This window comes from Salmo salar, chromosome 26, assembly GCF_965601325.2.
Source record: "Salmo salar chromosome 26, fSalSal1, whole genome shotgun sequence".
In the NCBI taxonomy this organism is placed as follows: Eukaryota; Metazoa; Chordata; class Actinopteri; order Salmoniformes; family Salmonidae; genus Salmo; species Salmo salar.
Genome location: NC_138316.1, coordinates 35,886,388 through 35,900,000, shown reverse-complemented (window position 1 = coordinate 35,900,000; position 13,613 = coordinate 35,886,388). Strand labels below are relative to the sequence as shown.

General features: G+C 42.2%; 1 protein-coding gene across 3 annotated transcripts in view; it reads right to left on the bottom strand.

The window, feature by feature from the left end:
* Positions 1-13,613, bottom strand: part of LOC106562734 (proprotein convertase subtilisin/kexin type 6) — a 101,387-nt gene that overhangs the window by 38,587 nt on the left and 49,187 nt on the right. For all 3 annotated transcript variants that reach the window (XM_082969673.1, XM_045708239.2, XM_045708240.2), the window contains exon 12: positions 113-301. In XM_082969673.1, coding sequence (XP_082825799.1) covers positions 113-301 — 189 coding nt within the window. The remainder of the gene's footprint in view (positions 1-112; positions 302-13,613) is intronic.

The window sequence follows — 13,613 nt, the reverse complement described above, 5'->3', positions numbered from 1 at the left end:
ATGTCAATCTCACACCAGGAAGGAATTTCCTCTTGGGCTAATGGTAAAGACGTTGTTTTCCAGAGCGGTAGACCGAGGTTCATGTGTGTGTGTGTCCGTGTGTATCTCTCACCTCTTGGCCAGTAGCTGTGAGCGTGTTCCTGAGGGTGATATGAGGCTGATCTCCAGATCTCCTCGCCGTGGATGGACAATCAGTACCTTGACCACCACATGTTCTACGTAGCTCACATGCTGCTCTGCCTGCTCCGTACACCCTGTGCTAGTGATGGTGCTGTTCAGGCTCTGGTCTGCACGGATGTACCTGGCAGGAAGGGAACAAGGCCAACTAGTTAGTATGTGTGTCTAGCAGTTAGTCTAGCAGTTAGTGCTGCTGCCTCTTACACACAAATATAGAGGTGTGACATTGGTTAAAATATAGAGGTCTGCTGCCATTGGTTAAAATATAGAGGTGTGACATTGGTTAAAATATAGAGGTCTGCTGCCATTGGTTAAAATATAGAGGTGTGACATTGGTTAAGATGTGACCTACTGCCCTGTGATGCGTTCTCCTTTTACCTTGACACATTATTTTTCCTATTTGTCAACATGTCACTATCTGTTCAATAAAACCATGTAATGCACATCATTTTCAAAGGGTGCTGTGACAAAACACATCAATCAAATCAACTGCTATTTTATTTGTCACATGTGCCAAATACAACGGGTGTCGACTTAACTGTGAAACGTTTGCTTACGATCCAGAGCAAAACAAAGTGGAATAAAATAAACAAGAATGGAGCTATACACAGGGAGTACCAGTACCAGATCAATGTGAGCCTATATACAGGGGGTACCAGTACCAGATCAATGTGAGGCTATATACAGGGAGTACCAGTACCAGATCAATGTGGAGCTATATACAGGAAGTACCAGTGCCAGATCAATGTGAAGCTATATACAGGAAGTACCAGTACCAGATCAATGTGAAGCTATATACAGGGAGTACCAGTACCAGATCAATGTGAGGCTATATACAGGGAGTACCAGTACCAGATCAATGTGGAGCTATATACAGGGAGTACCAGTACCAGATCAATGTGACGCTATATACAGGGAGTACCAGTACCAGATCAATGTGAGGCTATATACAGGGAGTACCAGTACCAGACCAATGTGGAGCTATATACAGGAAGTACCAGATCAATGTGGAGCCATATACAGGAAGTACCAGATCAATGTGGAGCTATATACAGGAAGTACCAGTATCAGATCAATGTGAGGCTATATACAGGGAGTACCAGTACCAGACCAATGTGGAGCTATATACAGGGAGTACCAGTACCAGATCAATGTGGAGCTATTTACAGGGAGTACCCCTACCAGATCAATGTGAGACTATATACAGGGAGTACCAGTACCAGATCAATGTGGAGCTATATACAGGGAGTACCAGTACCAGATCAATGTGGAGCTATATACAGGGAGTACCAGATCAATGTGGAGCTATATACAGGAAGTACCAGTATCAGATCAATGTGAGACTATATACAGGGTGTACCAGTACCAGATCAATGTGGAGCTATATACAGGGAGTACCAGTACCAGATCAATGTGGAGCTATATACAGGGAGTACCAGTACCAGATCAATGTGGAGCTATTTACAGGGATATGAGGTATTTGAGGTAGATATGTACATGAAGGCAGGATAGATAATAATTTGATTAAAATAAAGAACAAAGTAGCAGCAGCAAATGATGAGTGTAAAAGTGTGTGTGTATGTGCGTGTCTGTGTATGTGTGTGTGTGTTTGTGTTGTCGGTATGCGTGTGTGTGTGTATGTAGTGTCTCTGAATTTGTGTGGGTTTTGTGTAAAAGTGTCTGGGATGATGTGTGGATAGAGTGTGTATATGGTGTGTACATTCTTGTGAGTGTGCATAGAGACAGTGCAAGATGGAGTCAGTGCAGATAGTCCGGGTAACCATTAAGTCCTTAGTGATGTGGGAGACAAGGAACTTGAATCTCTCGACCCGCTCTATTATATCCCTGTCGATGTGGATGGGGGCGTTCCCTCTTTCTCTTGTAGTCCACCATCAACTCCTTGGTTTTACTGACGTTGAGGGAGAGGTTGTTGTCATGGCACCACATTGCCAAGTCTCTGACCTCCTCCTTGTAGGCTGTCCCATCACCGTCGGTGATCTAGCCTAGCATCGCCGTGTTGTCAGCGAACTTGATAATGGTGTTGGAGTCATGCGTGGCCACACAGTTGTGGGTGAACAGGGAGTACAGGAGGGGACTAAGCACACACCCTTGAGGGGCCCCCGTGTTGAGGGTCAGTGTGGCGGAGGTGTCGTTGCCTACCCTCACCACCTGGGGCCATCCCATCAGGAAGTCCAGGATCCAGCTCCAGAGGAAGGTGTTCAGTCCCAGGTTCCCCAGCTTGGTGAGGAGCTTGGAGGGGGATATGGTTTTCAACGCTGAGTTGTAGTCTGTGAACAGCATTCTCACATAGTTATTTCCCCTCTTGTCCAAGTGGGAGAGAGCAGTGTGAAGTGAGTGAACTAGGACCCAAACCCCCAATTACTCCAACATTGGCTACTTTTATTATTTCACAACATTCCGATCCTTAAGATCGCCAACTAATAAAGGTTTGTGTTGAAGCAATTGAGTGTGAGGGTCTTACTATCGGTACTACAGAACAGAAGGGCCACACACACAGCAGTAGCACATGAGTGTGTGGGTTGTGTCGTTTATTGGCAGAGCTGTGATGCGATCAAAGATAGCAGGTGTAGCCAAATGTATTGATGAGGGGGAAAAAATCTCAAACGGAAGCTCAGATGCAAAGATATGATATAATTATTATATATTAATTAGGGCAAATAATTGTATATAAACCAGGAGTGTGTGCTAGCCTTTGAGACACTGATGCTGGTTAAGTCAAACAAAACATGAGTTTTTTCACTTATATTTAAATGCACTTTATTGCACTGTAAAGCAGGGATGGGCTCAATAAACCAGGGTTGGGCTCAGTAAACTGACATTCCAATTCAATAATTGGAAAAAGGGTATCTATTTCAATGAACTGACAAGGAGAAGGTATTTATTTCCAACATTTTTACTTTAAAAAAAAATACAAATCACTTCCTGAATTGACTGACTTCAATTCAAACGGACCCCAACCCTGCTGTGCAAGCATCATGTCCAAATAAATATGCAATATTTTTGCATCTCCTAATAAATGATTTATTTTATAGAATTTTTGTTGGTACTCCTTGTATATAACTTCATTCTTGTGTGTTTTATTTCTGAAGTGTTTAATTTTTCTTATTTAACTCTGCATCTTTGGAAAAGTTTATACAGTTTGACGTTTTATTGTCATGTGCACAAGTACAGTGAAATGCCTTTCTTGCGAGTTCTTTCCCAACAATGCAGTAATCAATATCAGCAGTAAAAATAGTATACTATAAAATAAAGTAAAGTGGAATAAAAACACATAAGAAGAACACGAGGAAGTAAGTATACAGGGTAAGTGCCAGGATCAGCAGCTATATACAATGTCAGTTCCAGGGTCAGTGTCAATACCATATTTACATGGGTCTCCCGGTTACAGGCGGCTGTGACACAGCCTGTAATATTATACACAGCCTGTATATTTACTGGAGTGGTAGGGGTAGTACTGTTTGTATAGGGGTAGGGTGACTAGGCATCAGGATATATGATAAACAGAGTAGCAGCAGCGTATATGATGATTGTATGAGAGTGTGTGTGCATGTGTAGAGTCAGTATGAATGTGTGTGCGTGTTATTTGTGTGTGAGCAAATTAACTCTGTGTTTGTGTGTTACAGCCTGAATTCAAATTTGATGTTTTTATTTCTTCTCACCCATCTACACAATACCCCTTAACGACAAAGTGAAAACATGTTTTTTTTTATTTTAGCAAATTTATTGAAAATGAAACACATAGATATCTCATTTACATAAGTACTCACACCCCTGAGTTAATACATGTCAGAATGACCTTCGACAGCGAATACAGCTGTGAGACTTTCTGGGTACGTTTCTAAGAGCTTTGCACACCTGGATAGTACAATATTTGCACATTATTCTTTTTTTAATTCTTCAAGCTCTGTCAAATTGGTTGTTGATCATTGCTAGGCCACCATTTTCAAGTCTTGCCCTAGATTTTCAAGCACTCAAAAGTCAAAACTGTAACTCTGCCTCTCAGGAACATTCACTTTCTTCTTGGTAAGCAACTCAAATCAAATCAAATTTTATTTGTCACATGTGCCGAATACTCCAGTGTGGGATTGGGCCTTGTGTTGTTAAGTTATTGTCTTGCTGAAAGGTGAATTAATATCCCAGTTTCTGGTAGAAAGCAGACTGAACCAGGTTTTCCTCTAGGATTTTGTCTGTGCTTAACTCCATTCCGTTTTATTTTTTATTCTGACAAAAATCCACAATCCTTAACAATTACAGGCATACCCATAACATTATGCAGCCACCACTATGCTTGGAAATATGGGGAGTGGTACTCAGTAATTTGTTGTATTGGATTTGCCCAAAACATAACACTTTGTATTCAGGCCAAAAAGTGAATTGCTTTGCCACATTTTTAGCAGTATTACTTTAGTGCCTTGTTGCAAACAGGATGCATATTTTGGAATAGTTTTATTCTGTACAGGCTTCCTTCATTTCACTCTGTGACACGACTTCCGCCGAAGTCGGTTCCTCTCCTTGTTCAGGCGGCGTTCGGCGGTCGACGTCACCGGTCTTCTAGCCATCGCCGATCCACCTTTCATTTTCCATTTGTTTTGTCTTGTTTTCCCCACACACCTGGTTTTCATTTCCCTCATTACTTGTCGTGTATTTAACCCTCTGTTCCCCCCATGTCTGTGTGTGAAATTGTTTATTGTTGAGGTTGGCACGCTTCCGGCTGGTTTGCGCCGGGTTTGGTTTTATACCTGTGCTTTGTGGCAGCCTGTACTTTGAACTTGGGTTTTTGTACTTTGTGCTGCCTCACTTGTTTGTTGGGCATTTGTTTTGTGACGCGGTTGCGTTCTGTGCAAATGATTGCCTAAGTAAAGTGCTTTGTCCACTCATCTCTGCTCTCCTGCGCCTGACTTCCATGCACCAGCTACACTCACCCCTTGACACTCTGTCATTTGGGTTAGTATTGCCGAGTAACTAAAATGTTGTTGATCCTCAGTTTTCTCCTATCACAGCCATTAAAATATGTAACTGTTTTAAAGTCACCATTGGCATCATGGTGAAATCCCTGAGCATTTTCCTTCCTCTCCGCCAACTGAGTTAGGACGGACGGCTGTATATTTGTAGTGACTGGGTGTATTGATAAAGTGTAATTCCTAACTTCACCATGCTAAAAGGGATATTCAATATCTGATTTTTTTTACTAATCTACCAATAGGTGCCCTTCTTTGCGAGGCATTGGAAAACCTCCCTGGTCTTTGCGGTTGAATCTGTGTTTGAAATTCATTGCTCGACAGAGGGACTTTAGAGATAATTGAACGTGTGGGGTACAAAGATGAGGCAGTCATTCAAAAATCATGTTAAAAACTATTATTGCACACAGAGTGAGTACATGCAACTTATGTGACTTGTTAAGCAAATATTTACTCCTCAACGTCTGTAGGCTTGCCATAACAAAGGGGTTGAATTTGTAAAAATGTCTAAAAACATAATTCCCCTTTGACATTATGGGGTATTGTGTGTAGGCCAGTGAAACATAATCTGTTTTTATTCGCTTTTTGATTTGATCTGAGCTTCATTTTTTCTCTCCATGTTTTTGACAGTGTGCAGGTATATCCTTTCCAGTATCCTGTTTTTGAAACCTAACCACCTGTGACTGACATCATTTTTTAAATAAGGACTATGAAAGAGTGCAGACAGACTCCCATTGTTTCCATTGCATCATCATACCATATGAGATACAGTACATAGAGCACTGTAACGGAAAACTGTCACTTATTAGGTCATTTGAGGCATTATCAACAGTAAAAGACGCTGAAACGTTTTACTGCACCATACTGTAAATCAAAGTTTCCCAAAGTTGGTTCTGTTTTTCAAATGGTATTGTAATTCTACCCCACAGAATACAGTACCGTAGTGTATATTTTGAGTGCCAAAAACCATTTTGTCCACTAGTGGGTGCACAGTATTGTTATTTCTTGCTCATTAACATATTGTGAAGCATACCTTGTAAGAGGCTATAATTGTTGCACCCATGAGCGGGAATGCTGTACCAATTTTACTCCTATGTGGTTAAAGTGCCCCATCAATTAAACATTTATAGGGAACAGATCGGACTGGCAGAAAGTCTTAAACCTTAAATGGTTCATTTTGCCATATCCTTTTGGTCTGTTTTGCTCTGTAGTTGCTGCCAGTTTGGAAGCTTTTGTTAAGGCCTCTAGAAGTGCAAGTGATATAAAACACAACATATTCATTGATACTGTTTGCTGTAATGTGGAAACACTTAGCAGCCAAACTGCTTGCACTAATCCCACAGTAAAATACTGTAAAATACAAACCCATCCCCTCATTTCATTTCATTCATTCATGTATTCATTCCGATTACAGTAACATTTACTTTTTTACAGCATAATAAAGTAAATGTTACAGTATTGTACTGTGTGTCATTACACAGTACTTGCATTGATACCATATTGATATTACAGCAGGTGTACTGTACTATGAAATACAGAATGTTACTGACCACCGAGCTGCTTGTAAGCTACTGTCAAATTCATGGTAACCCCCTTACAGTGAGCATTATAAAGCTGTCAAATTCATGGTAACCCCCTTACAGTGAGCATTATAAAGCTGTCAAATTCATGGTAACCCCCTTACAGTGAGCATTATAAAGCTGTCAAATTCATGGTAACCCCCTTACAGTGAGCATTATAAAGCTGTCAAATTCACGGTAACCCCCTTACAGTGAGCATTATAAAGCTGTGAAATTCATGGTAACCCCCTTACAGTGAGCATTATAAAGCTGTCAAATTCATGGTAACCCCCTTACAGTGAGCATTATAAAGCTGTCAAATTCATGGTAACCCCCTTACAGTGAGCATTATAAAGCTGTCAAATTCATGGTAACCCCCTTACAGTGAGCATTATAAAGCTGTCAAATTCACGGTAACCCCCTTACAGTGAGCATTATAAAGCTGTCAAATTCATGGTAACCCCCTTACAGTGAGCATTATAAAGCTGTCAAATTCATGGTAACCCCCTTACAGTGAGCATTATAAAGCTGTCAAATTCATGGTAACCCCCTTACGGTGAGCATTATAAAGCTGTCAAATTCATGGTAACCCCCTTACGGTGAGCATTATAAAGCTGTCAAATTCATGGTAACCCCCTTACAGTGAGCATTATAAAGCTGTAAATGCATGTTCAGGTTTTCTCGTTTTCCCCACTGATCTTCTCTCACAGCCTCTGGTGGGCACTTATTCAAATCAAATGTATTGGTCACATACACATGGTTAGCAGATGTTATTGCGAGTGTAGTGAAATGCTTGTGCTTTTAGTCTCCGACAGTGCAGTAAGCAATAACAAGTAATAGGAAGGAATAAGAATATATAAATATAGGGATGAGCAATGTTCAAAGCAAGTTGCTAGCAAAAAACTGTTCTGCAACAAAATGCCAAAGGCTTATTCATGTGTTTTCATAGGCAACACATAATAACAGTTATATTTCCACTGATCTACGAACACATCAGTTTAAAGACATTGAATCACAGTTGCTTTGTTTACGACCCACAGATGGCAAGTCAATAACACTGATTTGGACGACACAGAACTATGTACCCATCCAAAACTTGTAATCCCCCCCATCCAGATGCACACACACACAGGCACGCACACACGCACACACAGGCACACACAGACATAGGCACAGGCACAGGCACAGACATGCACACACAGACACAGGCACAGGCACGCACACACACACACACACACACACACACACACACACACACACACACACACACACACACACACACACACACACACACACACACACACACACACACAGGGACACACACACAGGGACGCACACACAGGGACGCACACACGCACACACAGACATAGGCACAGGCACAGGCACAGACATGCCCACACGCACACACAGACACAGGCACACACACAGGCACAGACACAGACACAGGCACACGCACACACACGCACGCACGCACACACACACACACACACACACACACACACACACACACACACACACACGCACACACACACACACACACACACACACACACACACACACACACACACACACACACACACACACACACACAACACACACACACACACACACACAGGCACAGACAGACACACACAGACACACAGCAGAGATATAGTCATGTGAATGTTCATCTCTCTCATGAAACCTGACAGGATATTTTCCACTGCTCTATTGGACGGAGGTGGATCAGCATTCAATTGGCTCAGCCTCCAGGCTAATGAGACTCCAACTGAAGACCAACAGGCCTGTGTGTGTGAGTGTGTGTGCGTGCGTGCATTTGTGTGTGTGGGTGAGTAAGTGAGAGAGTCTGTGTGTGTGTGTGTGAGAGAGAGCGAGAGAGAAGAAGAGAGAGACAGCGAGTGTGTGTTTGCATGCATGTGTGTGTGACATGTCACACTGAAGGACAGATTGTCACCAATCAATAATCAAAGCAGAGTGTCACGTTGCAAACAGCAGTCCACAATGCCCTCCAGTGCTGCTATACTTGACTGTGGCTACATCCCAAATGGGTCAAACGTAGTGCACTATCTAGTGAATAGGCTGCCATTTGGGACGCACACTGTGTTAAGAATCTGTGGCAGGAACACAGTCTTTGATGGACGTGCTACTGTACATAATCAAATCCTTATTCCTCACTAGACATTTGACTTCTATTATCAGGAGGCTCCAGATCCTATCCAAGGGAGTCATATGAGGTGATGACATTTGGACCGCTGACAGGCAGTCAGGGTAGTAGTACAGTAAATCATGGAAGATCTAAGTTGATTTTGGTTTAGCAGACTGACACGCACACGTGCACAGAATACCCTATTCATATTGAGTGAGATGTTTTTTAGAGAGCGAGTATTCAGAGACCTTTGTTAGGGGTGAGCTGAGGATATCTCGTTATCTCCAGGAACAGGGTTGGAGTTAAAACATACAGGACGGTAACTCTCCAGGAACAGGGTTGGAGTTAAAACATACAGGACAGTAACTCTCCAGGAACAGGGTTGGAGTTAAAACATACAGGACGGTATCTCTCCAGGAACAGGGTTGGAGTTAAAACATACAGGACGGTAACTCTCCAGGAACAGGGTTGGAGTTAAAACATACAGGACGGTATCTCTCCAGGAACAGGGTTGGAGTTAAAACATACAGGACGGTATCTCTCCAGGAACAGGGTTGGAGTTAAAACATACAGGACGGTAACTCTCCAGGAACAGGGTTGGAGTTAAAACATACAGGACGGTAACTCTCCAGGAACAGGGTTGGAGTTAAAACATACAGGACAGTAACTCTCCAGGAACAGGGTTGGAGTTAAAACATACAGGACGGTATCTCTCCAGGAACAGGGTTGGAGTTAAAACATACAGGACGGTATCTCTCCAGGAACAGGGTTGGAGTTAAAACATACAGGACGGTATCTCTCCAGGAACAGGGTTGGTGACCCCTGCCCTAGGGCCTATAGGCACTTGTGTAGATCTGAAAGGATCTGATACGTGTAAATACTTCATGTGGTCAGTAACAATTCCTGGCAATACGTATGAACATTATGGTAATAGCTCCAACTTATACTAATATTTTTCCATTAGCTTTTTCGACAATGTTTCTAGATCTACATGTGCCAAGGGAGTAAAGGCGTCAACATGCTTCCGTTCGGCTAGGCGTACCGAACGAGTGTGCTCCCATACTCCTTTAAAACACCTTCACTTGAAAAACGAGTACTAGCAATAATATGGTTTGTCCACCTCAAAATAGTCAGAATTATTCTAAGATAATTCAAGAAATCTGTCATAAATTTTGCCAAAGAGATCTTAGTTGTGCAATTTTACATATAACTAAGATGTTAGCATGAAAACGATTTGTCTCTTGTTGAAGAATCCCTACTAAAAGCATCTCAAGTATTGCATTTCAATTTAAGAATAACTTTCTGTGAAAGCTTCTATTGAAATGTGAAGATAATACATTAAAGCCTTTCAAAAATGATTTTCTAAACAAGAAGATTGCCTTGAGCATCCTTGAGAAAAAAGTAAGCTCTGAACCTATTCAATGTGTTTCCGTTGCAAAGTGGTGAATGTTTTAAAAAAATATATGGTTTCCTCGAAACAAAGTAATGTTTTCTCTTTCCTTCCTGTTTTTCTGTGAAGGACTGAGTCAGAAGCAGTATCACTGTTATGCAAGCCTGGGGCCACTCACAAACCAAAGACAACCAGACATGTGAAACATACAGTGAGGGAAAAAAGTATTTGATCCCCTGCTGATTTTGTACGTTTGCCCACTGACAAAGAAATGATCGGTCTATAATTTTAATGGTAGGTTTATTTGAACAGTGAGAGACAGAATAACAACAAAACATTTTTTTAAAAACGCATGTCAAAAATGTTATAAATTGATTTGGATTTTAATGAGGGAAATAAGTATTTGACCCCTCTGCAAAACATGACTTAGTACTTGGTGGCAAAACCCTTGTTGGCAATCACAGAGGTCAGACGTTTCTTGTAGTTGGCCACCAGGTTTGCACACATCTCAGGAGGGATTTTGTCCCACTCCTCTTTGCAGATCTTCTCCAAGTCATTAAGGTTTCGAGGCTGATGTTTGGCAACTCGAACCTTCAGCTCCCTCCACAGATTTTCTATGGGATTAAGGTCTGAAGACTGGCTAGGCCACTCCAGGACCTTAATGTGCTTCTTCTTGAGCCACTCCTTTGTTGCCTTGGCCGTGTGTTTTGGGTCATTGTCATGCTGGAATACCCATCCACGACCCATTTTCAATGCCCTGGCTGAGGGAAGGAGGTTCTCACCCAAGATTTGACTGTCCATGGCCCCGTCCATTGTCCCTTTGATGTGGTGAAGCTGTCCTGTCCCCTTAGCAGAAAAACACCCCCAAAGCATAATGTTTCCACCTCCATGTTTGACGGTGGGGATGGTGTTCTTGGGGTCATAGGCAGCATTCCTCCTCCTCCAAACACGGCGAGTTGAGTTGATGCCAAAGAGCTCCATTTTGATCTCATCTGACCACAACACTTTCACCCAGTTGTCCTCTGAATCATTCAGATGTTCATTGGCAAACTTCAGACGGGCATGTATATGTGCTTTCTTGAGCAGGGGGACCTTGCGGGCGTTGCAGGATTTCAGTCCTTCACGGCGTAGTGTGTTACCAATTGTTTTCTTGGTGACTATGGTCCCAGCTGCCTTGAGATTATTGACAAGATTCTCCCGTGTAGTTCTGGGCTGATTCCTCACCGTTCTCATGATCATTGCAACTCCACGAGGTGAGATCTTGCATGGAGCCACAGGCCGAGGGAGATTGACAGTTCTTTTGTGTTTCTTCCATTTGTGAATAATCGCACCAACTGTTTTCACCTTCTCACCAAGCTGCTTGGCGATGGTCTTGTAGCCCATTCCAGCCTTGTGTAGGTCTACAATCTTGTCCCTGACATCCTTGGAGAGCTCTTTGGTCTTGGCCATTGTGGAGAGTTTGGAATCTGATTGATTGTTTGCTTCTGTGGACAGGTGTCTTTTATACAGGTAACAAACTGAGATTAGGAGCACTCCCTTTAAGAGTGTGCTCCTAATCTCAGCTCGTTACCTGTATAAAAGACACCTGGGAGACAGAAATCTTTCTGAGTGAGAGGGGGTCAAATACTTATTTCCCTCATTAAAATGCAAATCAATTTATAAAATTTTTGACATGCATTTTTCTGGACTTTTTTGTTGTTATTATAGACTGATTATAGACTGATCATTTCTTTGTCAGTGGGCAAACGTACAAAATCAGCAGGGGATCAAATACTTTTTTCCCTCACTGTACTGCTACCCTAAAAGCTACCCTTTTCTGAAACGACTGTATTAGACAAATTTCGACTGTATTATAGACTGCACGGGGTGTTAGAGGAGAGTTGTGTTACTAAGGGAACTACACGGGCAGTGACAGAATGAATAGAAAGCAGCCAATATGAAATTGAATTACCGTCACATATCATTGGCTAACTGACTTCCTACAAAAGTGCTACCTGGAACCTAAAAGGGTTCTTCGGCTGTCCCCATAGGAGAACTCTTTAAAGAACCATTTTTGGTTCCAGGTAGAACACTTTTGGGTTCCAGGTAGAACCCTTTCCACAGAGAGTTCTACCTGAAACCCAAAAGGGTTCTACCATAAACCAAAAAGGGTTCTCATATGGCAACAGCCAAAGCACCATTTTGGAACCTTTTTTACTAAGAGTGTAGGACAGACCATAAAAGCACATCCCACTGGGCACAGAGGTCAATTCAACGTCTATTCCACATTGGTTCAACTTAATTCCATTGAAATGATGCGGAAAAAACGTTGATTCAACCAGTGTGTGATTGTCACGTCCTGACCAGTAAAAGGGGTTATTTGTTATAGTAGTTTGGTCAGGGCGTGGCAGGGGGGTGTTTGTTTTGTGTGTTTGGGGTTTTGATGTATGTTCTATATTTAATATTTCTATGTTCATTCTATGTTCCCTATCTAGTTTTTGTATTTCTGTGTTTTGGCCTGGTATGGCTCTCAATCAGGGACAGCTGTACTTCGTTGTCGCTGATTGGGAGCCATACTTAGGTAGCCCTTTTTCCACCTGTCTTTTGTGGGAAGTTGATTTTGCATAGCTGTGAGGAGCCTGCAATACTGTTCGTTCATTGTGTTTTGTTTATTGTTTTGCTGGTTCACGTTAATTAAAATATGATGAACCCAACCCAAGCTGCGCCTTGGTCTACTCCTTCAGACGGACGTTACAGTGACCAGCGAGAAAGCACTGATCATTTCTTTACATTCCAGTGAAGAGGCAACTCCGGGATGCTGGCCTTCTAGGCAGAGTTGCAAAGAAAAAGCCATTTCTCAGACTGACCAATAAAAAGAAAAGATTAAAATGGGCAAAAGAACACAGAGGAACTCTGCCTAGAAGGCCAGCATCCCGGAGTCACCTCTTCACTGTTGACGTTGAGACTGGTGTTTTGCGGGTAGTACTTAATGAAGCTGCCAGTTGAGGACTTGTGAGGCGTCTGTTTCTCAAACTAGACACTCTAATGTACTTGTCCTCTTGCTCAGTTGTGCACCGGGGCCTCCCACTCAGATCTCGTACACAGTGTTGTACGAGATCTTCAGTTTCTTGACAATTTCTCGCATGGAATAGCCTTCATTTCTCAGAACAAGAATAGACTGACGAGTTTCAGAATAAAGTTTATTTGTTTCTGAACATTTTGAGCCTGTAATCGAACCCACAAATGCTGATGCTCCAGATACTCAACTAGTCTAAAGAAGGCCAGTTATATTGCTTCTTTAATCAGAACAACAGTTTTCAGCTGTGCTAACATAATTGCAAAAGGCTTTTCTAATGATCAATTAGCCTTTTAAATTATAAACT